Raw genomic sequence first — 24,000 nt, 5'->3', positions numbered from 1 at the left:
GTGTGTGTGTGTGTGTGTGCATGTGAGTGTACATATTTCAAAGGATCTATTTGGGCATCACTTACAGTAACTCTTTGATGAGTGCTGGCTGGTTGCCTAAAGGTGTGGTAATGGTTTCTCTCAGCAGCTAACAGAGGGTCTGTGTTTGAGCTATATTTAGAGGGGGAGGTCAGGCCTGAAAAATACTGGGTAATGAAAATGATGAGCCATCCCAAGGATCAAATGTCTTCCATACAAACATAGTAAACACGTACTTTCTTTGTAATTACTTTTCCTGGTGTCAGGAAAATTATGATGGGAAAACAAATAATAAAATATAATTTGGAACACTTTAAGACCTATTACACACAGACACACACACACACACACACACACACACAAACACACACACTCGCTCTATAATCATCTATGTTATTATAAGTCATGACATGGGCAGTGTGAGCCTAACTCCTATTTGATGACTAGTGTCCTTACTGTAGGTATCTTATGAATGTTTGTTATGATTGTAGACTATTTATCAGATGGGCATCTGTGGAATTATTTTGTCTAAGGCGCACATTCTTCTCGCAGCGCAAGTAGGTGACGCTGACTGTTGAAGTGACATCAACCCACCGCTAGTAGCCTGCTCCGAGCATTCCTCTTCGTTCCGTCCACATGCATTCATTCTCGTTTCGCTAAAGGAGGTGTAGTTTGTCCGATTGTTGCTGCTAAAAGGGGTTGGACAAAAATATTTTTCATCATGAACAACTGTAATAGCTTCGTCAACATGGCGTCGATAGGAGATTTCGACCCGCTCAATGCTTCTATCCCCGCCACCAAAGTTGAAATCACAGTGTCTTGCAGGTAAGATAATGGCTCAGTGTAACCCATTTTTTTGTCGGGTGTTGATATGACTGTTGTCACGGTAGAAGGATATGGTATGGGCAAGTATTCCGGGTTTTATCTGCCATTCCAATTGGCCAACTGTCAAACAAGTTCAGGTTGTTGTAACATTTTGAAAAGTCAATGTTGTTCAACCAACGGCACTGTTTCTAATTATTTTAGGCTACATTGTATCTAGATAAGAGTGAGGTGTTCAAGTTGTTACTTTGTTTTAGTTTTGGGTGGTAAGTTTACAATTAACTTTCGAACTGTAGTCTATCAGGTATTTAATAGGCAGTAACCTGGCATTCAGCCTATTAGAGGACTGGCAATGGACACCAACGGGCTTTAATAGGCATCATCAACAATGCCAACATTCCCTATCTTGGTATACTGCCGTATGTTAGAAGGCTGTTCTCACCGAATAATTTGACACTTATTTTATTCTGACTCGTGGCTTGTTGTGTGCTGTCACTCACGAACTGATCAGAGGAACATAAATAGATTTACGTTGACATTTTACAAAAGGTAAGCTATATGCCAGGAGTAGGCTAGTGATTTGATGTAGCATAGCCTACGTGCAGCGACAGTCAGACTAGTGTATGTGCGGGTTGAGGGTGTATCACTAGCCAGTTTATACCCACCCGGTCTCTCTGGAGCCGTGGCTTCCTGTTCCTTAACGGCTGCCCCCGTCCCTGCCAAATCTTGTGTATTTAAGGAGTCCCTTAAGAATAGATCAACGGAGGGAATGCTGGCCTCACTGGAATGGCAGTCATAGTGTTGTCACTGGACTGTCACTCATTATTTAATCAACTGATAGTGAAGGAAAGACGACACACACAGTGAGACTTTGTAAGCGCTCAATAACACGTCACAGTGAAACAAAGTGTTGGCCTACTTCCCAAGGAAATTCCCGTTCGATCTCTCAAAATGGACTCAATTGAGTAAAAGGGAAATAACTTTCGTAATAACCACACACAATAAAAAATAACTAGTTACACAATATTTGACCATACCATACTGAACCAGTAGCCTACTTCGCTAGGGGAATCAATCCATTAAAATGTGTTATTTCTATCACCTCCAGGGAATAAGTCACATATTACCCCTTATGTGTCAGCCTCTGAAGAAGAGATAGAGGGTTGTGGCACTATATACATAAGGGTTGTTAGGTAAATGCTGGTACTGAGTCACGCTCTAGTGCCTGCTGGGCATAGAGGGGTTCTGTAGGGAATGCCTTCACACTCATTACAACCCAGAGAGGAGGTGAGGTACCATGGTAACACAGCCAGGTGTGTGTGTGTCCGTGCCTGAAAGGCTCTGATCTCTCGCACTCTCTCTCTATCACAACACCACAGACACACACACACACACACACACACACACACACACACACACACACACACACACACACACACACACAAGTATACACATGCACGCACTGTGTGTCTGACGAAGGGATGAGTCCCTCTCTTTCTCTCTCTCTCGTTCTCTCTCTCTCTCTTGCTCTCTCTCATTCTGACTTACTTTCTTCTCTCTGCCCAAAGCTCCAATGGAGGCCCAGACTGTTAGTACAGATAACTATATCTCTTCCATCCCTGCCTGCAGTCCTCTGATGTCATGTTTACATGTGGGAACGGTAGGCTACTGTAGGTGGATGGCTCTGCTCTGGTTAGGTTGGGGTATGCCTATTTACTGTCCTCATGACACAGTAAAGTCCTGTGTGGACCAGAGTTCAGTTAATATGAATAAGTTGGTGGATATGTATGAGGTGTTCTTCTCTGCTGGATTTCTCAGTACCCCTCGGATCCTCCTGGGTAAATTGATCCTTGGCTTGGTGTAATAAAGCGGGTCTAACTGTTTCATAAAGTATTTTGTTGTACTAGCACTGTATTCCCAATCCAGTGATTGGTTCTACCTCTCTCTGAGTTAGAATGCATGAGTTGTTCGGATATTGCATTATCTTGCTATTTCCGTACATGGTACATAAATCTGATTTGTGGTATCTGGCTGGTTGGCTCTGTGGTTTAGTTTAGTGTGTGGTTCCCTGTTGTTTAGGGGAACATCACTCATGTGTGGTGTCTGGCTGTGTTTATGGTAATCTGTGGTGTCTGGTTTTCTCAGTGCTTGTTCAGGGATGTGTCTAATCAGTGATAGGAGCACAGGTGTCAGAGCTGGAGGCCTCATTACCTCAATGATTGAAGAGGAGGGCAGGGGGGCACCAGGAGCTCCACAGGGACCAGGGGTACCTTGACATGTTTGAGCCCAGCTGTGTACCCTTTCTCTCCTTCTCTCACTCCCTTTCTCCCCTTTTCTCACACCTCTCACTCGTCTTGTCTCTTGCTCGTTCCTCTCTTTCCCTCTCTTTTTCCTGGATACCTGTCAATGTGTCTGTCCCCTCTCCCTGTCCCTTTCCTCTCTCCCCTTCCTCCCTCTCTTTCCCCCTCTCTCCTGGGTTTTCTCTCCCTGTCAGTGTGTAACTGACTCTGACAGCGTCCTTAGATGTCAGATCTCCCTCCCCATCTCGTTCTCTGTGAGACTGCCTCTCCTCTTATCAACACAACTGTCACCAATTGGCTGACTTAATGACAGCCACTACTATCAATCCAAAAGTTTTGTGGTAGTTTCTTCTTGATTTTATTTCAGGTTGACCATGCCTGACTGTTTCTCAATGCTTACCCTACCCTACTCCCTAAAAGACTGTTGTTTGAGGAAGTAAGTTTGTTTTGGGCTGAAACACAGCACAACCTCAGGGATAAGAAACCCCCCGGTGTGTTCTCCAAACACCAACATGTAAATAAACATGTTTAATTATAAATCTACAAATCTAATCCAGAGAGTCAGGGAAAGCTTCCTGGGCCAGTGCTCCCTTAGTTTTGCAAGCCAGTCATTGCGCTAACTCTAGTTGGCAACTTCCTTCTAACTGCACACAGAGAGATACAAATGGTTTCCACAAGTTCATCTGACTCTGGGAAAGTAGATAAAGGGCTTCATTGCTAGACGTTGGACAGAAAAACTAAGCAAACCTTCCCTCACCCCACTTTCACCTTCTGAACAAATTCATATTTTAACCAATGTCTGAGTTTCAGTTGGGTTACTTCAAACGGTTCAAATATTTCTCCTCTGGCTGTTGGAACAAATCTCTCTCTCTCTCTCTCTCTCTCTCTCTCTCTCTCTCTCTCTGTGTGTGTGTGTAACGGCTTGGCAGCCCTCCTGTACCCTTTCTGTCTGCTTAGTTTATGGAACTGAATGATGGCCTTTCATTTGAAAGGGTAAATGGAAAGTAAGAGTGAGAGTGGAAACATGGTTCTAGGTGTGGGTCACCTTGGACTCTTTCTGGTGACAGTCACAGGGTTATTGATGATGGCCAGTTTGGGGCCTGGATGATGTCAGATATTCATTAGCTAGGGGACGGGGATGGGGGGACAGGGATGGGTACGTGATGTGCGCAGACTGGTGATTCGCATACTCTTGCGGTTCATCATTCGCCCATGTTGTCCTATAGTAATGATGCCACATATGCTCCCGGCAGGCCCATTTATTCAGGAAAGCTAATGTTTAAATATTTGTCATTTAACTTTTAAAGTATGTTACCTTTTATATGTGGCATAAACACAACCCAGTCACAATCCGATTAAGCTACTTCAAAAGTCTCCTTTAGGCATGTGCATGTTCGTCCAAAATATCATTCCAGCATCCTCAAAATGGCTTGACATGAACATTTTTTATGTGAGTAAAGTACATGTCGGATAACAACTATCAAGCTATCAGGGGAAAGCATGCAATTGATTAGGCTACAGATGAAATAATGATGAACTTCACAGGGTGGTGAAAGTGCAAGGTGATGAGCTTGATGCTCCTTTCAATAAATATCGATGGTCTTATTCTGATGACATGATCATCGATGCTTGGCTGCTGTTTGACAAATAAAAATGATATCGCGCTTTTGTCCATAATAATCTCATCATGTAGGTTATGCCCACACTGTATCTGCGAGCTGTGTGCTAGAGCGCACGTGCCAATACCAGACTGGGCACATTCGCTACACCTAAACACATTTTTTTTGTGTGGTAAAACAATCAGTAGGCCTAAAGTTGAAAATGTGATGGAAACCCATTTATTTTTTATTCAGTACATGGGAATTTAACTGCTAAAGTTATTTTTATGTGCACTACGTATTTACGCACATACTATTATCGGCAAGCCTTCGATACCGGGTAGGCCTCCCAAGATAGGGAGGGATATATTTTCTGTTGGCCGAGATTGACATAGTCTATTTATTGTGGCGTTGAAAACGCAAACCAGGATATTGAAGCGCCCGAAGTCGGTATGCTTTGTTTGTCGATTGTGTGATACAGAAACCTGTTGGTGGAAAATGTGTTGCATATACAGTTTTACATAATTATAAATATGGCATCAAAATGTTGAACATCTGATTTCCCCCTTGGCTCTGATCGTAACACACGCCTAATGAAACAGGCAGGGAGCTCGTCCGTGGTGGTCGGCGAACCCTCCACCTTCTGGCCCTTAGCCCTGCTTGGCATCGATTGTGCCGCAAAAGCATGCTGGAGTGGCAAAGTCGATATCAACATTTATAAACACAGGGTTTCTACAGCTATTGTTATTTGTTGTCGTAAACATTACAAGTATAAGGGGAGGGTCATATGAAATTGTTTTTATGAACGGTCTCTAATTCACTTAAATCCTGCCTCAAAGGCAATGCCATTGGTTGAATGCTCAGGGTGCATCTTAATACTCTAAAGTGTCATCCTGTCCTTTTCTTTATTTGTTTGCGCCAAATTGAGAAGACAGGATTGGTGAGACCAGAATGGAGGATTTAAAAAAGAAGAATTTAACTAGGCAAGTCAGATAAGAACATATTCTTATTTACAATGACAGATTTTTACTTCGTCAGCTTGGGGATTCGATCCAGCAACCTTTCGGTTACTGGCCCAATGCTCTAACCTGCCGCCCCAGGATGCAAAGTGTGCGAGCTAGGTTACTCACTTTAGACCTGACCAGGACTCACAGATCACCATGGATAAAGGAAAGGGAAGCAACAAGAGGAAGCTGTTGTCGAATATTGACACGCTGGCTAGAAATAACAGATAAGAGATCAAATAAGAAAAATTGAATTAATCTGGGTCGTGTGAATGCAAACGTCCCCTTTCTCTGTCGGAGACTAGAACCTGGATCACATGAATGATTTGTCCATACCAGGCGAAGGCAGGCGGAACATTCCAATATCCAATAGCCATGTACAGTGAAGGAAAAAAGTATTTGATCCCCTGCTGATTTTGTACGTTTGCCCACTGACAAAGAAATGATCAGTCAATAATTTTAATGGTAGGTTTATTTCAACAGTGAGAGACAGAATAACAACAAACAAATCCAGAAAAACGCATGTCAAAAATGTTATAAATTGATTTGCATTTTAATGAGGGAAATAAGTATTTGACCCCCTCTCAATCAGAAAGATTTCTGGCTCCCAGGTGTCTTTTATACAGGTAACGAGCTGAGATTAGGAGCACACTCTTAAAGGGAGTGCTCCTAATCTCAGTTTGTTACCTGTATAAAAGACACCTGTCCACAGAAGCAGTCAATCAATCAGATTCCAAACTTTCCACCATGGCCAAGACCAAAGAGCTCTCCAAGGATGTCAGGGACAAGATTGTAGATCTACACAAGGCTGGAATGTGCTACAAGACCATCGCCAAGCAGCTTGGTGAGAAGGTGACAACAGTTGGTGGGATTATTCGCAAAAGGAAGAAACACAAAAGAACTGTCAATCTCCCTCGGCCTGGGGCTCCATGCAAGATCTCACCTCGTGGAGTTGCAATGATCATGAAAATGGTGAGGAATCAGCCCAGAACTACATGGGAGCAGCTGGGACCATAGTCACCAAGAAAACAATTGGTAACACACTACGCCGTGAAGGACTGAAATCCTGCAGCGCCCGCAAGGTCCCCCTGCTCAAGAAAGCACATATACATGCCCGTCTGAAGTTTGCCAATGAACATCTGAATGATTCAGATGACAACTGGGTGAAAGTGTTGTGGTCAGATGAGACCAAAATGGAGTTCTTTGGCATCAACTCAACTCGCCATGTTTGGAGGAGGAGGAATGCTGCTTATGACCCCAAGAACACCATCCCCACCATCAAACATGGAGGTGGAAACATTATGCTTTGGGGGTGTTTTTCTGCTAAGGGGACAGGACAACTTCACCGCATCAAAGGGACGATGGACGGGGCCATGTACCGTAAAACCTTGGGTGAGAACCTTCTTCCCTCAGCCAGGGCATTGAAAATGGGTCGTGGATGGGTATTCCAGCATGACAATGACCCAAAACACAAGGCAACAAAGGACTGGCTCAAGAAGAAGCACATTAAGGTCCAGGAGTGGCCTAGCCAGTCTCCAGACCTTAATCCCATAGAAAATCTGTGGAGGGAGCTGAAGGTTGCCAAACGTCAGCCTTGAAACCTTAATGACTTGGAGAAGATCTGCAAAGAGGAGTGGGACAAAATCCCTCCTTGAGATGTGTGCAAACCTGGTGGCCAACTACAAGAAACGTCTGACCTCTGTGATTGCCAACAAGGGTTTTGCCACCAAGTACTAAGTCATGTTTTGCAGAGGGGTCAAATACTTATTTCCCCCATTAAAATGCAAATCATTTTATAAAATTTTTGACATGCGTTTTTCTGGATGTTTTTGTTGTTATTCTGTCTCTCACTGTTCAAATAAACCTACCATTAAAATTATAGACTGATCATTTCTTTGTCAGTGGGCAAACGTACAAAATCTGCAGGGGATGAAATACTTTTTTCCCTCACTGTATGCTCGCAGGCATAAAACATGTGCACAACACACACAGACAGACACACATGCACACACACATTTGATTGGATCCAACCCAACAGTCACAAGTGATAATAAAGACGATTCACTCTTATCTACAACATACTTTCAGAAAAGGAACTAGTTCTATCCTACTTCCGAGCTGGAGACAGGCTATTAGCCTATAAATTATAGATCCAGATCTGTCTTTTTTATGATAGAAACCCAACAACACTCAACTAGTTCCTCTCTTGTCTTGAAGGCTATTTTTGGTGCTTTCCACTCTTTGACTCTTGGAAGTGATTGTATTGCCCTTTTGGATCCATAAAGATCAGCCAATGGCTTGTATTGGAGAAGTGACAAAAGTGTCTGGATGGATTGAGCTGAGACGGGCCATGCTGTGGCCTGGTTCAATACGACTCGGAGAAAGACAGGAAGATACCTCCATTGTATCTCACATAGGAGAGGAGGATGAAAAGAGAGTGAAAGACAGGCAAAAGACTGCCGATCCATGATCAATGGACATTTGGCTCGAACTGTGGGAGCTGAATGGATTTTGGAAGACCTTACAGGAGAAAAGCAATCAGTGGGATTTGCAATTTGGCTGAAAACATATGGAGCTAAAATGAAATTGGAAGACATGGTCTCTGAGCCTGGGTAATGGCCAGTGTGTGTGTGTGTGTGTGTGTGTGTGTGTGTGTGTGTGTGTGTGTGTGTGTGTGTGTGTGTGTGTGGCTGGGTCCTGCCATGTAATGGGGTTTGGGTCTGCTTGGGGAGTCTAGCACACCTCGTAAAGATCCACACACAGAGGAAATGGCTATTGACCGCTCCAACTACCCTGAGCTCTGAGGTGATTTTCTACAGGGCTGGAGAAAATGTCCACAGAATTGTGTGCAATTTGCATGTAGTGTGTTTAATCTGTATTGCCTGGAATTGCCAGGGACTTCACAATACAATTTTATCACGATACTTAGGTGCCGATAGAATATGTGTTACGATTATATATATATTTCAATTCGATACTGTGATTTTATTGCGCTTTGATGTTCCAAACATATTGCTCACTATGTGCCTGCTAAAGAGTGACAACTAAATGCATGAGAAAACGAGTTTTGATTAGTCAGGGAAATAAAAGTGGTGAAAACATGTTAGCCTGGCTCACTATTTAAAAACCTACAGTAACAATTTTTTAAAATAAAAATAATATTACGATATGTAACTGTATCGATTTATTTTTCACCCATCACTAGTAATCTGTGTGTTGTGTGATTTAGTGTGTTTCTTTGCTTCCATGCTCATTGTTGAACCACAGAAGGTGAAGTTTGTGACTCATATTGGATTTGTTTTTCCTCTTTCTCTCTCAATTCAGTTAAATTGAAAGGGGCTTTATTGACATGAGAAACACATTTTTACTTTGCCAAACCAAGTGAAATTAACAACAAAAATGAGAAGAAACAAAACAAAAAACGATCAGAAATTATACTGAACTTAAATATAAACACAACAGGTAAAGTGTTGTATCCATGTTTCATAAGCACAAAATATAAGGGCACATTGCAAGACCCAGATGCAGACACGGGAGGCACATGGTTTGAGTCTCTCATATTTATTAGTATCCAAGGGGCAGGCAAGAGAATGGTCGTGGAAAGGCAAAAGATCATAACAAGGTCAGAGTCCAGGAGGTACAGAGTGGCAGGCAGGTTCGAGGTCAGGGCAGGCAGTATGGTTAGGCAGGCAGGTTCAGAGTCAAGGCAGGCAAGGGTCAAAACCGGGAGGACTAGCAAAAAACAGAGAAGAGGAAAAAGCAGGAGCACGGAGTAACATTCTGGTTGACTTGACAAAACAAAACGAACTGGCACAGACAGACAGAAAACACAGGTATAAATACCCAGGGGATAATGGGGAAGATGGGTGACACCTGGAGGGGGTGGAGACAAGCACAAGGACAGGTGAAACAGATCAGGTTTGACAGTACCCCCCCCTCTAGGGGCGCCACCTGGCGTCCTATCTGGGTGCATAACTGGTTGACCAGGGTGCCGGCGGTGTAAGTCGGTGATGAGGGCTTGGTCCAGGATGTCTCTAGCAGGGACCCAGCACCCCTCCTCCGGGCCATAACCCTTCCAGTCAACCAGGTACTGGAAGCCCCTGCCCCGTAGTCGGAACACTCAGGAGGCTTCTCACCGTGTATGCCAGATGGCCATCGATGACACGGGGCGGAGGGGTGGGCCTGGAAACAGAAAACAAGGGGCTGTGAGACACAGGCTTAATCCTAGACACATGGAACGTAGGGTGAATACGGAGGGTACGGGGTGACAAAAGACGAACAGCAGTGGAACTAAGGCCTCTAGAGATGGGGAAAAGGCCAATGAAATGGGGGAAAGTTTGCGGGACTCCACCTGAAGGGGCAGGTCCCATGTGGATAGCCATACCCTCTGCCCAATGCAATAGCGAGGAGCTGGAGTACGGCTGCGGTCCGCCTGTCGACGATACCTGGAGTAGGTCTTGAGAAGCTCCGCCCGGGCTCTTCTCCAGGTACGCTGACAGCGGCGGACGAACATCTAGGCCGAGGATATGTTGACTTCCTGCTCTTGTTCTGGAAAGAGCGGAGGCTGATACCCCATGGAGCACTCAAAAGGGGAGAGTCACTTGGCTGAACAGGGAAGAGTGTTCTGGACATACTCCACCCAGACCAGTTGTCAGCTCCAGGTAGTGGGGTTGGTCGAGATGAGGCATCTGAAGGTTGTTTCCAGGTCTTTATTTGCTTGCTCCGACTAGCCGTTGGATTGGTGTTGGAATCCGGAGGACAGGCTGGCCGACGACCCAATAAGGGTGCAGAATGGCTTCCAGAACTGAGACGAGAACTGAGGACCCCGGTCGGAGACCATGTCCACCGGGAGTCCGTGGATCCTGAAGACGTGCTGCACCATGAGCTGGGCCATCTCTTTGGCAGAGGGTAGTTTGGGGAGAGGGATGAAATGTGCGGCTTTGGAAAACCAATCCACTACCGTCAGAATTACGGTGTTGCCATCAGACAGAGGGAGCCCAGTGACAAAGTCCAGGGAGATATGGGACCAGGGACGATGAGGGACAGGTAGTGGCTGAAGGAGGCCGGAAGGGGCTTGCCTCAGAGTCTTATTCTGAGCACAAACAGTGCATGCAGCGACAAAGGCAGAGAGGCATCAGGAACCATTGTGGTCTCCAGAAATGTTGTCGGGGGAAGGCCATGACAGGTAAGCCCTGAGGAATGATCCCATTCCAGGACCCAGGACCGGATTGAATTAGGGACGAACAACCGATTAGCCGGCCCCCCTCCAGGGGCAGGCTGGGAACGTTGTGCCTTGTGGACCAGGGTCTCAATACCCCAGCCCACAGCAGCCACAAGGCATGAGGTAGGGAGGATGGTCTCGGAGTCAGAGGATGTGGCAACGGGACTGTACAGGCGAGAGAGGGCATTAGGTTTAACATTCTTGGACCCTGGGCGATAGGAAATGGTGAAGTTGAACCTGGTGAATAACAGAGCCGACCAGGCCTGCCTGAAGTTATGGCGCTTGGCTGTGCGGAGATATTCCAAATTCTTGTAGTCGGTCAAAACCAAAAATGGATGTTCTGCAGTTCTCGGTTACCCACGTCATAGTTTCTTTCTGCAGACTTGAGACAATGGGACAGGAAGGCACAGGGATGGAGCTTTTGGTCCTGGATGGATCTCTGGGACAGGATAACCCCCACTCCAAAGTCAGAGGGTAAAACAGTGGAACTCACATTTCTCCACTTTCATAAATAACTGGTTCTCCAGGAGGCACTGAAGGTCATGTCAAACATGGAGGATGTGTTCTTGGGCAGAACGGGAAAAAACCAGGATGCCGTCGAGGTAGACAAACACGAAACGATTTAACATATCCCGGAGCACATCGTTTACCAGGCCCTGGAAGACCACGTTAGTGTGACCAAACGGCATGACCAGGTACTCATAATGTCCACTGGCAGTGTTGAAGGTTCCACTCATCCCCTTTGCGTATCCAAACCAGGTGGTAGGCATACCAAAAGTCCAGCTTGGAGAAGATGATAGCGCCCTGGAGAGGTTTGAAAGCCGAGGAGAGGAATGGTAGGGGGTAACGATTCTTCATTGTTATGTCATTAAGGCCCCGGTAGTCAATGCACGGACGCAGGGTCTTGTCCTTCTTTTCCACAAAGAAAAACCCTGCGCCGGCAGGGGATGCAGAAGGACGGATGCCTCCAGTAGCGAGAGAATCCTCAATATACTCCTCCATGGCCTTGGTCTCGGGGATAGGGAATATAGCCGACCACGAGGCGGTGTGGTGCCTGGGAGAAGTCAATGGCACAATCGTAGGGATGATGCGGGGGAAGAGAAGTAGCCGTGCCTTGCTGAAGACCTCCAGGAGGTCATGGTACTCTGCGGGGACGGCAGAGAAATCCAAGGCTTGACATAAGCTCTGAGAAGGCCTTCTCGGGGAAGGCTGCGCTGCTTTGAGGCAATGAGAATGGCAGAACGGACTCCAACCCAGGATTGAACTCGTGGTCCAGTTAATAACGGGGTTGTATTTTTGGAGCCAAGAAAATCCCAAAACAACAGGAACATAGGGGGACTCAATGATGAGAAGCTGTATAGCCTCACTGTGATTTCCTGATACCAGCAGATTAACAGGAACAGTGCTGTGGGTAACTCTACCAATGGAGCGGCCGTCCAGTGCTCTAGCGTCCATGGGAACAGAGAGGAGTTGAGTGGGGATACCTAATTCAGAAACTAGGGTAGCGTCCGTAAAACTCTCATCTAGCTCTGCCCAGTTGCATAGGTTCCGGTGTATCTGACTCACCCGTCACCGATGATTCTCAAGGGAACTCAGGGGGGCTTCGGGTCTTCTCGGAAATACTGCCTTCGGGGACTTCCGGGATTTCTTCGGAGATGAACGAGCAGCAGTGGATGAACTAGTGTGCCCAAGACCAGACCACCTCTCACTCTTGCGTTCCCGTAGACGCCCATCAATCCTAAGAGTAAGGGCGAGGACAGGTGAAACAGATCAGGGTGTGACACAAAAAGCTTATTTCTCTCAAATGTTATGCACAAATTTGTTTACATCCTTGTTAGTGAGCATTTCTACTTTGCCAACATAATCCATCGACCTAACAAGTGTGGCATAACAAGAAGCTGATTAAACAGCATTGTCATTACACAAGTGCACCTTGTGCTGGCGACAATAAAAGGCCACTTTAAAATATGCAGTTTTGTCACACAGCACAATGCCACAGATGTCTCAAGTTTTGAGGGAGTGTGCAATTGGCATGCTGACTACAGGAATGTCCACTAGAGCTGTTGCCAGAGAATTGAATGTTAATTTCTGTACCATAATCCACCTCCAGCATTGTTTTAGAGAATTTGGCAGTACGTCGACCGGCCTCACAACCGCAGACCATGTGTAACCATGCCAGCCCAGGACCTCCACATCCGGCTTCTTCACTTTTGGGATCATCTGAGACCAACCAATATCCAGCAACCCGACAGCTGATGAAACTGTGGGTTTGCACAACCAAAGGGTTTCTGACAGTTTGTGTAGAAATTATCTCGGGAAGCTCATCGTACTCACAAGGGTCTTGACCTGACTGCAGTTTGGTGTCGTAACCGACTTCAGTGGGCAAATGCTCACCTTCAATGGCAACTGGCATGCTGGAGAAGTGGACTCTTCATGGATGTATCCCGGTTTCAACTGTACCGGCCAGATGGCGAGTATGGCGCTGTGTGGGTGAGCTGTTTGCTGATGTCAACGTTGTGAACAGAGTGCCCCGTGTTGGCGATGGGGTTATGGTATGGGCAGGCATAAGCTTCGGCCAACGAACACAATTGCATTTTATCGATGCCGATTTGAATGAGATAGCGTGACGAGATCCTGAGGCCCATTGTCGTGCGCCGCCATCACCTCATGTTTCAGCATGTTTATGCACGGCCCCATTTCTCAAAGATCAGTACATAATTCCTGGAAGCTGAAAATGTCCCAGTTTTTTCATGGCCTGCATACTCACCAGACATGTCACCTATTGACCATGTTTGGGATGCTCTGGATTAGGACTGGGCGATATGGCCTAAAACTCATATCTTAATGTTTTTTATATATATTTTTTTACTTATGGGCGATTCACGATATATATCTCGATTAAAAAAAAATATATAAAAACATCTAAGCTTTGTTGTACAATTAAAGGTCAAATACACTACATATAAATCTGTCAGCAATAATCTAATGAATTCAGAGATTGTAAAATGATTCCTAGGCTGAATATATATGCCTTCCACAACCAAAAGACCCACTAATAATGTAATTATTTTATCAAAATAGTTGTACTGGCTTTTCTTTTCAATAAACACTGATCTGGCTTTCAGGTCTGTCTATAAAAATGCTCTTTATGTTACGAATTTACCAGAACCATGCATAATGCACTATTTATGAGACCAATCTCTCAAGCACAAGCCAACGTGCTAGTGAGTATCCAGCTAATATTTCTATTTCAAGTTTAGCCAACTTGGATCTAGGTATAATTTCACAAGCTCTGAATTCATCTAACAAGGCAAAACAGATTAATTGTTTTGAACACAACCTTCTGTTTGTCTCCAACTGTTTGAACAGCATGCTAGCCTGTCCACTTTGTTCAGTGGTAGGTAGGCCACGAATTAGGTAGGCCACAAATCAAGTGTCAAGTTTGTAGGCCTCCTTGCTCACACACGCTTTTTCAGTTCTGCTCACAAATTTTCTAAGGGATTGAGGTCAGGGCTTTGTGATGGCCACGCCAATACCTTGACTTTGTTGTCCTTAAGCCATTTTGCCACAACTTTGGAAGTATGCTTGGGGTGATTGTCCATTTGGAAGACCCATTTGCGACCAAGCTTAAACTTCCTGACTGATGTCTTGAGATGTTGCTTCAATATATCCACATCATTTTCCACCCTCATGATGCCATCTATTTTGTGAAGTGCACCAGTCCCTCCTGCAGCAAAGCACCCCCACAATATGATGCTGCCACCCCCGTGCTTCATGGTTGGGATGGTGTTCTTCGGCTTGCAAGCCTCCCCCTTTTTCCTCCAAACATAACGATGGTCATTATGGCCAAACAGTTCTATTTTTGTTTCATCAGACCAGAGGACATTTCTCCAAAAAGTCCGATCTTTGTCCCCATGTGCAGTTGCAAACAATAGTCTGCCTTTTTTATGACGGTTTTGGAGCAGTGGCTTCTTCCTTGCTGAGCGGCCTTTCAGGTTGTGTCGATATAGGACTCGTTTTACTGTGGATATACATACTTTTGTACCTGTTTCCTCCAGCATCTTCACAAGGTCCTTTGCTGTTGTTCTGGGATTGATTTGCACTTTTCGCACCAAAGTACGTTCATCTCTAGAAGACAGAACGTGTCTCCTTCCTGAGCGGTATGACGGCTGCATGGTCCCATGGTGTTTATCCTTACTATTGTTTGTACAGAGGAACGTGGTACCTTCAGGCGTTTGGAAATTGCTCCCAAGGATGAATCAGACATGTGGAGGTCTCAATGTTTTTTCTGAGGTCATGGCTGATTTCTTTTGATTTTCTCATGATGTAAAGCAAAGAGGCACTGAGTTTGACTCAAATGATGTTAATTAGCATATCAGAAGCTTCTAATGCCATGCCATCATTTTCTGGAATTTTCCAAGTTGTTTAAAGGCACAGACAACTTAGTGTATGTAAACGTCTGACCCACTGGAATTGTGATACAGTGAATTATAAGTGAAATAATCTGTCTGTAAACAATTGTTGGAAAAATTAGTAGATGTCCTAACCGACTTGCCAAAACTATAGTTTGTTAACAAGAAATTTGTGGAGTGGTTGAAAAACGACTTTTACAGACTCAAACCTAAGTGTCTGTGAACTTCCGACTTCAACTGTATGTGCCCTCTGTTCGCCATTGTTTTGTTGGATTTTGTTCCCATGTCCGTTGGTCTGTGAGTATCTGTGCTTTGTGATTTTGTCTTCGTGCTGCGTGTATTGTGCACTTGTTATTACGGTTCTTGCCCCGTGTAGTGTATTGCGGGTTTCGTCCCGTGTATTTATTAGAGGTTTTACCTCACTTTTCTGTTTGGGTTACATCCCAGTGTTTATGTATACATGTTTGTTTTGGACTTCGTCCCCATGCCTTTTCATGGTATTTTGTATATTTTGGGTGGAGTATTAAACCCCCCTATTACAAATTCCTGCGCCTGTCTCCAATCATTTACGTGACAAAAATAACACATATCATGTTATAACCAAAAAAAGGGTTAGTTTTGATGTCTTCAGTATTATTCTACAATGTAGAAAATAGTAAAAATAAAGATATACCCTGGAATGAGTAGGTGTGTCCAAACTTTTGACTGTTACTGTATGTCAATAAGGTGTTTTTTTTTTTTTATCTTTAATACATTTGCAAAACAATCATTATGGGGTATTGAGTGTAGCTTGATGAGGATTTGTATTTATTTAATACATTTGAGGCTGTAACGTAACAAAATGTGGAAGAAGTCAAGGGGTCTGAATCCTTTTCGAATGCACTGTATTCAAGTGTTTTGTAGTTTATTTTGATACATTGTACTTATTGAAATACGCCTCACATCTTGCCAATAAAGTCATCCACGGTCATGTGAACGCTACATGGTGGGAGATACTGGTGGATGTTCTCTTCAATGACCAGAACCTTAACAATTAACATTTAAGGCATTTGGCATACGGTATGTCAGACATTCTGCGTCCCAAATGTCACCATATTCCCTATAAAGTGCACTATTTTGACCAAGGCTCATATAATAGATTCCTGAATACATCAATAACCATAATTATAAGTCAACAGCACTTGCTCTAAAGAGCTCCTCTCTTCACCCCGCCATGCGCCTAGTCAGCCTACACTGAACTCACTTCAATCACCCAGTGACATATTGCTTTTTTTGGCCCTGATCTTTCTTCTTGGAAGAGTGTGACCCTCAACTTAACTCCAGTTACTTTCACTACTGTAAGCACTTTTCATTTTATTTGTATTGAGCAGGCAATCAAATTTATACTGTGAATGGGTTTTTGTATGGTTTCATGAAATTACGTTTTTATTTACTATGTAATTATAAGATTAAATATTTAATGTTAGCATGCTTGGTTACTTTATATATGTTTAAATATAGTATGATTAGTTGAAGGTGTGTTAACACTTGGCTGGAACACAACTCTGCACATCACATGGGTTCTTTGCACCAGAATTGAGTAGCTCTATCTTAACTCTATAAATCACAGGCTAAAGTTTTTTGAATGACAGGTGAAGGTTTGAGTGACAGCCACAGGTGGTCATGATTCTCTCTTCTCAGCCTTTTCACTGTTGGAATATTATAAACAGGCAGTTAGGGGGCTGGGCCTCACAACCTGACTCTGTCAGTCACTGTCACCATGGTGATATCGAGGCTGACAGACTGCTGGAGAAGCAAGTATCCATGTCCACACCTGTTCCTGTGTGTCTCTGTGTCTCTCTCTTTCTCTCTCTCTCTCTCTGCTAAGAAATATGTAGTCTTGCGTGTGTGTATCAGTCATTTGTGTGTGTTTGATCATGTACTCTAATTTCCATATACTTAAATGACAAAGATGTCAACAACATGCCATCAGATGTCAACAACATACAGTAATGATTTATGAACACATCGTAATAAGATTTCATGGACCTGTCATGTCCTCCTCTTGAGTCATATAGAAAGAATGAGGGAGAGAAGAGATGGTTTGAGAGAGATAAACAGAGGGTATGGCTAACACACACACACACACACACACACACACACCAGTAAGTGGGGTACTCTCATGGACCTAATATAGTAATCCCCACCCTGGTCACATCTCTCTTGTAGTTAATATTCCTCTGGGTGTCCCCTCTCTCATCTCTACCCTGGGGAGGCAGACAAACGCTCTGCTCTTCTCGGCACTGCTTAGGGATCCCCTGGCTCCCGTCGGCCTGCTGCCCTGCCATGCTGCTGCCATACTGCCAGCCCTAACAGCCTTTCCTCTACTGGGCTCTCCTCTCTGCTGGAGGACTGGCACAGTGGAGCAAGGGAAGCGGGAGTGTAAGAGAGGGAGCGAGGGGTAGAGAGGTGGAGGAGGAGGGGAAGAGAGTGGAGAGAGAGTTGGAGGAAAGGTCAGAGAGAGAATCTTAGCGAGAGAAACAGACAGACAGACAGACAAGAGATCACCTTCAATCAATCACAATGGTTTCTCAACAGAATCCATGAATGAAACAATGACACTTCAGTAAATGTGTTATTGTGCCTAGCTAAGATGGAATACATTGATAGATGATGGTAAGACCTGAGATTGAGAGAGGGGGGAGGCAGGGAAACAGAGTGAAAAGAAAGAGAGAGATAGGGAGAGAAGGAGGGAGAGAGAGATAAGCATATTAACTGCCTCTGCCAGTGTTTATAGTTAATGGTAATGCCTAGCTGTGTCTCAGAGGAAGGGCTATACTTCTGTGGCATGGCTCTCATGACCATCACTGCGTTTGCATGTTGACATGGAGTGGATTTGAGTGGATTTGCCTAGTAATGTAAAACATGGCAAGCACAGGTTGAAATATTAATTGTGTGTTGTGTGTGAGTGCGTGTATGTGTGTGTGTGTGAAGGTGATCGGTGATCGCATGCGTGCACACAGCCTAGTCTCTTTGCTCACCCAGCCCAGCTTGTCAGTAAAAATTAGGGCAGGTCTCTCCGAGAGAGGCACTGAGAATATACAAGCCACAGCGCTGCTGATGCTCTCTTTCTCTCTCTCTCTGTGTGTGTGTGTGTGTGTGTGTGTGTCTATGAAAGAGGTAGACATTATAATGTGTGTGAGAAAGAAAGAGGGAGGGATAGGGAGAAAGATACAGGGAAAATGTAGAGAGAGGGGAGATAGACAGCAAGGCATAGCTAGCTTCTACCTGTGGAGCTGGGCTCAGTGACCTGTTGAAAAGCCTCAGCTCATATTAGCATGCTCTGTTGCTCCTGTTCTCTCCAGATGTTGCCAAGCATAATCCTGCTCTGTTGCCAATGTTGCCACACTCATCTCCATGTCCTTTCATACAGTACAAGCCACCATGGAAATAGAAAACATATACACTACTTAAAGTAAATATTAATATATAATTTCTATGGGTATGATACAGTACCAGTCAAAGGTTTGGACATACCTACTCATTCCAGGGTTTTTCTTAATTTTTAAAATATTTTTTACATAGTGAAGACATACAAACTATGAAATAGCACATATGGAATCATGTAGTGACCAAAACATTGCTAAACAATATTTTGTATTTGAGATTATTCTAAATAGTGGCTCTCATGAGGACTGCCACAGGAAAGGAAGACCCAGAGTTACCTCTGATGCAGAGGATAAGTTCATTAGAGTTAACTGCACCTCAGATTGCAGCCCAAGTAAATGCTTCACAGAATTCAAGTAACAGACAAATCTCAACATCAACTGTTCAGAGGAGGCTGCATGAATCAGGCCTTCATGGTCGAATTGTTGGAAAGAAACCACTACTAAAGGACACCAATAATAAGAAGAGACTTGCTTGGGCCAAGAAACACGAGCAATGGACATTAGACCGGTGGAAATCTGTCCTTTGGTCTGGAGTCCAAAATTGATATTTTTGGATTCTAACTGCCATGTCTTTGTGAGACGCAGAGTAGGCGAACAGATTGTCTCCGCATGTGTGGTTCCCAACGTGAAGCATGGAGGAGGTGTGATGTTGTGGGGGGGCTTTGCTGGTGACCCTGTCAGTGATATATTTAGAATTCAAAGCACACTTAACCAGCATGGCTACCACAGCATTCTGCAGCGATATGCCATCCCATCTGGTTTGCGCTATCATTTGTTTTTCAACAGGACAATGACCCAACACACATTCAGGCTGTGCTGCATCAGATGACCTGGCCTCCACAATCCCCCGACCTCAACCCAATTGAGATGGTTTGGGATGAGTTGGACCACAGAGTGAAGGAAAAGCAACCAATAAGTACTTAGCATATGTGGGAACTCCTTCAAGACTGTTGGAAAGCATTCCTCATGAAGCTGGTTGAGAGAATACCAAGAGTGTGCAAAGCTGTCATCAAGGCAAAGGGGTGGCTACTTTGAAGAATCTAAAATATATTTTGATTTGTTTAACACTTTTTTGGTTACTACATGATTTCATATGTGTTATTTCATCGTTTTGGTATCTGCACTATTATTTTACAATGTAGAAAATAGTAAAAATAAAGAAAAACCTTTTAATGAGTAGGTGTGTCCAAACTTTTGAGTGGTACTGTATTGGTCTAGTCTGTTATTCTGTAGTATTCCCATTTGTATTAGATACAATCAAATCTAAATGAAGAAGGTACACTGCATATATTCACCTAATTTGTTTCTGTATCAGGATCTCCTTCAATGTGCAGGTAGGTAGGCAATGTTATGTTGCTAAGATTAGAATCCTAGCACTATGTTCACTACTACAACAGGGAGAAGGAATCTCACAGCTTGAGAGTGTCTTTTGTTCTTTGGTACTGTGGCTGTATGGAAGCGCAGATGTAATATTCTTCACCACACTTTGAGTTAGAATTGGCACACTGTGTGTGTTTGGCAGAGCCATTTTCTTCCATGGTGGTGACTGTATCTAGTTCAGTGTGATGGTGTATTCTCTGTGGATCCATTATCTAGGCCACACTGGGAAGAGAAAGGGAAGCAAGAGGTGAGAGAGAAGGGAAAGAGAGGGAGGAAAGGCCCTCTGTGGGATCTGACTTTGTTCTGAGAAAACCCCCTCTCCCACACCAAGGTGAGAGGACAGAAGAGGAGGCGACAGGAGAGGAGAGGGAGGAGGGGCGAGGATACGAAAGGAGAGAATGTGAGAAGAGAGGAAAGGAGAGAAAGTGTTTGCTCACATTTTCAATCTTACCTCCTTTCCTCTCCTCTCTCCTTTTCTTGTTTTCTCTCCGTGCAGTGACAGTGTTACCCATGGCCACAGATCATGACCAGCAGGACAGTAACATCCCTGGTTCAGTCACAGTTTCACAGACCAGTGCCTGGTGTTGCAGTTTTTTTTTGTTTCTAATTCTGATGTACCTTTTCATACTCTACTTGGGGGGCTGTACTGTATGTGTGTGACTTCACCATTCCATTCAGGTAAAATCTATTTCTCAAGTAGCACAGTAGAGGATGATGGGTAATGTAGGTCAGGGTCCTGGGGGTCCTGCCACATGTTCAGCGGGTTGTCATAGTAATGCTGTCATAACCAAACAGTTGTGATCTCTCATTTGTGAGCCGATCAGAGAGACCTGCTTGATATGTTCATTAAATTAAATGTCTGTACGAACACATCTCGTCAAAGAGAGCGAGAGGGAGAGGAGAGAGGCAATGGGAAGAGAGAAGGGGGATACTATCAAATCAATTTTTACTTGTCACATACACATGTTTAGTGGATGTTATTGCGGGTGTAGCGAAATGCTTGTGTTTCTAGCTCCAACAGTGCAGTAATATCTAACAATTCACAGCAATACACACAACCTAAAAGTAAAATAATGGAATTAAGGAAAATATTAATATTAGGATGAGCAATGTCAGAGTGGCATAGACTAAAATACATTAGAATAGAATACAGTATATACATATGAGATGAGTAAAGCAAAAATATGTAAACATTATTAAAGTGACTAGTGTTCCATTATTAAAGTGGCCAGTCATTTCAAGTCTATGTATATGGGGCAGCAGTCTCTAAGGTGCAGGGTTACGTAACCGGGTGGAAGCCGCCTAGTGATGGTTATTTAACAGTCTGATGACCTTGAGATAGAAGCTGTTTTTCAGTCTCTCGGTCCCAGCTTTGATGCACCTGTACTGACTTTGCCTTCTAGATGACAGTGGGGTGAACAGGCAGGGGCTTGGATGGTTGTTGTCCTTGATGATCTTTTTGGCCTTCCTGTGACATCGGGTGTTGTAAGTGTCCTGGAGGGCAGGTAGTTTGCCCCCGAGGATGCGTTGGGCAAACTGCACCACCCTCTAGAGAGCCCTGCTGTTGCGGGCGGTGCAGTTGCCGTACCAGGTGGTGATACAGCCCGACAGGATGCTCTCAATTGTGCATCTGTAAAAGTTTGTTGGTTTCAGGTGCGCCTTCTTCACCACACTGTCTGTGTGGGTGGACCATTTCAGATCGTCAGTGATGTGCACGCCGAGGAACTTGAAGCTTTCCACCTGCTCCACTGCGGTCCCGTCTAGGTGGATAGGGACGTGCTCCCTCTGCTGTTTCCTGAAGTTCACGATCAGCTCCTTTGTTTGTCGACATTGAGTGAGAGGTTATTTTCCTGGCACCACAGTCCCAGGGCCCTCACCTCCTCTCTGTAGGCTGTCTCGTCATTGTTGGTAATCAGGCCTAGTTCTGTTGCGTCGTCTGCGTACTTGATGATTGAGTTGGAGGCGTGTGTGGCCATGCAGTCATGGGTGAACAGGGAGTACAGGAGTGGGCTGAGCACGAACCCTTGTGGGGCCCCTGTGTTGAAGCGAAGTGGAGATGTTGTTTCCTACCTTCACCATCTGGGGGTAGCCCGTCAGGAAGTCCAGGACCCAGTTGCACAGCGCAGGATTCAGACCCAGGGCCCCAAACTTAGTGATGAGCTTGGAGGGTACTTGAATGCTGAGCTATAGTCAATGAACAGCATTCTTACATAGGTATTCCTCTTGTCCAGATGGGATAGGGCAGTGTGCAGTGCGATGGCGATTGCATCGTCTGTGGGTCTATTGGGGTGGTAAGCAAATTGTAGTGGACCTGTGGTGTCAGGTATGGTAGATATGATCCTTAACTATCCTCTCAAAACACTTCATGATGACAAAAGTGAGTGCTACGGGGCGATAGTCATTTAGTTCAGTTACCTTTGCTTTCTTGGGTACAGAAACAATCGTGGTCATCTTGTAGCAAGTGGGGACAGCAGACTGGGATAAGGAGCGATTGACTATGTCCGTAAGCACTCCAGCCAGCTGGTTTGTGCATACTCTGAGGACGCCGCTAGGGATGCTGTCAGGGCCGGTATCCTTGTGAGGGTTAACACGCTTAAATGTCTTACTCATGTTGGCCATGGAGAAGGAGAGCCCACAGTCCTTGGTAGCACTGTGTTATCCTCAAAGCGGGCGAAGAAGGTGTTTAGCTTGTCCGGAAGCAAGACGTCGGTGTCAGCGACATGGCTGGTTTTCCCGTTGTAGTCCGTGATTGTCTGTAGACCCTGCCACATACATCTTGTATCTGAGCCGTTGAATTGCTATTCCACTTTATCTCTATAGTAGTGATATACCGATATTACATTTTTGGCCGATACCGATATGCAATATTTTCCTTGCCAAAAAAAACGATACCAATATTGAAAATTCTTGCTGCCTTTTAAGCATTCTAGTACAGTTAAATAGTTAACACAGACTGCTGCGTCCATGTGTGTAAGGCACTGCATCTCAGTGCAAGAGGCGTAACTACAGTCCCTGGTCCGAATCCAGGTTGTATCACATCTGGCCGTGATTGGGAGTCCCATAGGGCGGCGCACAATCGGCCCAGAGTTGTCCTAGCTGTCATTGTAAATAAGAATTTGTTCTTAACTGACTTGCCTAGTTAAATAAAGGTTACACACGCACACACACCCGACTGACCAAAAAGTTATTTTGTTGGCATTTACATATGTCCCCATTACCAGTAAAACATAATCAAACCTATTTCTTTCACTTACTTGCTGTGCTGTTTCATTGTTCATTTGTTCAGTTGTTTCATTCTCAACCAGGATTTCTATGGAACGCCGTCCTGGGTCTTTGCGTGTCAAAAAAGATACACTTCAAATAGTGTTATTTGACTTGTAAAATAACAGTATTTGGCATGTCAAATAAGCTTGTTGACCAATCAGGACCTGAATATCACTGCACGTCACATAATAATTTAACACGTTCATACATTTTTTACGTAGTTATTACAGATTGATTACACTATCACTCGTATTCCATATGTCACAACGATTCATCGATACGTATGCTGTGATGCTGGTAAAGTTGTCTCGGTGGTCGGACCCATCTATGTGAAGCTAGCCACAATAAGGATTAGCCACACTAGTGGACTTCGCGGTTAGCCTTCAAATAAAAGTATGGCATAATTCTACTATTTGTATATATTTGCATCACTGTCAATGATACTTTTATTTTGAAGGCAAAACGCAAATTCCACTGTTGTGCCTAATCCTTATTGTGGCTAGCTTCACAACACATAACCCGGTCTGGACAAGCCTCATTAGCCAGATGAAGC

At 44.4% G+C, this 24,000-nt stretch overlaps 1 protein-coding gene across 1 annotated transcript in view; it reads left to right on the top strand.

Annotated features, from left to right (window-relative positions):
* The first annotated feature begins 654 nt into the window (after nt 1–654).
* LOC115198652 (copine-8) overlaps nt 655–24,000 on the top strand; it is a 129,620-nt gene continuing 106,274 nt past the window's right edge. Inside the window, exon 1 of the mRNA XM_029760763.1 lies at nt 655–843. Within this exon, the coding sequence (XP_029616623.1) occupies nt 740–843 (104 nt within the window). The 5' untranslated portion in view covers nt 655–739. The remainder of the gene's footprint in view (nt 844–24,000) is intronic.

The sequence above is a fragment of the Salmo trutta genome, chromosome 8 (genome assembly GCF_901001165.1).
Source record: "Salmo trutta chromosome 8, fSalTru1.1, whole genome shotgun sequence".
NCBI lineage: Eukaryota > Metazoa > Chordata > Actinopteri > Salmoniformes > Salmonidae > Salmo > Salmo trutta.
This window is presented reverse-complemented; position numbering and strand designations above follow the sequence as displayed.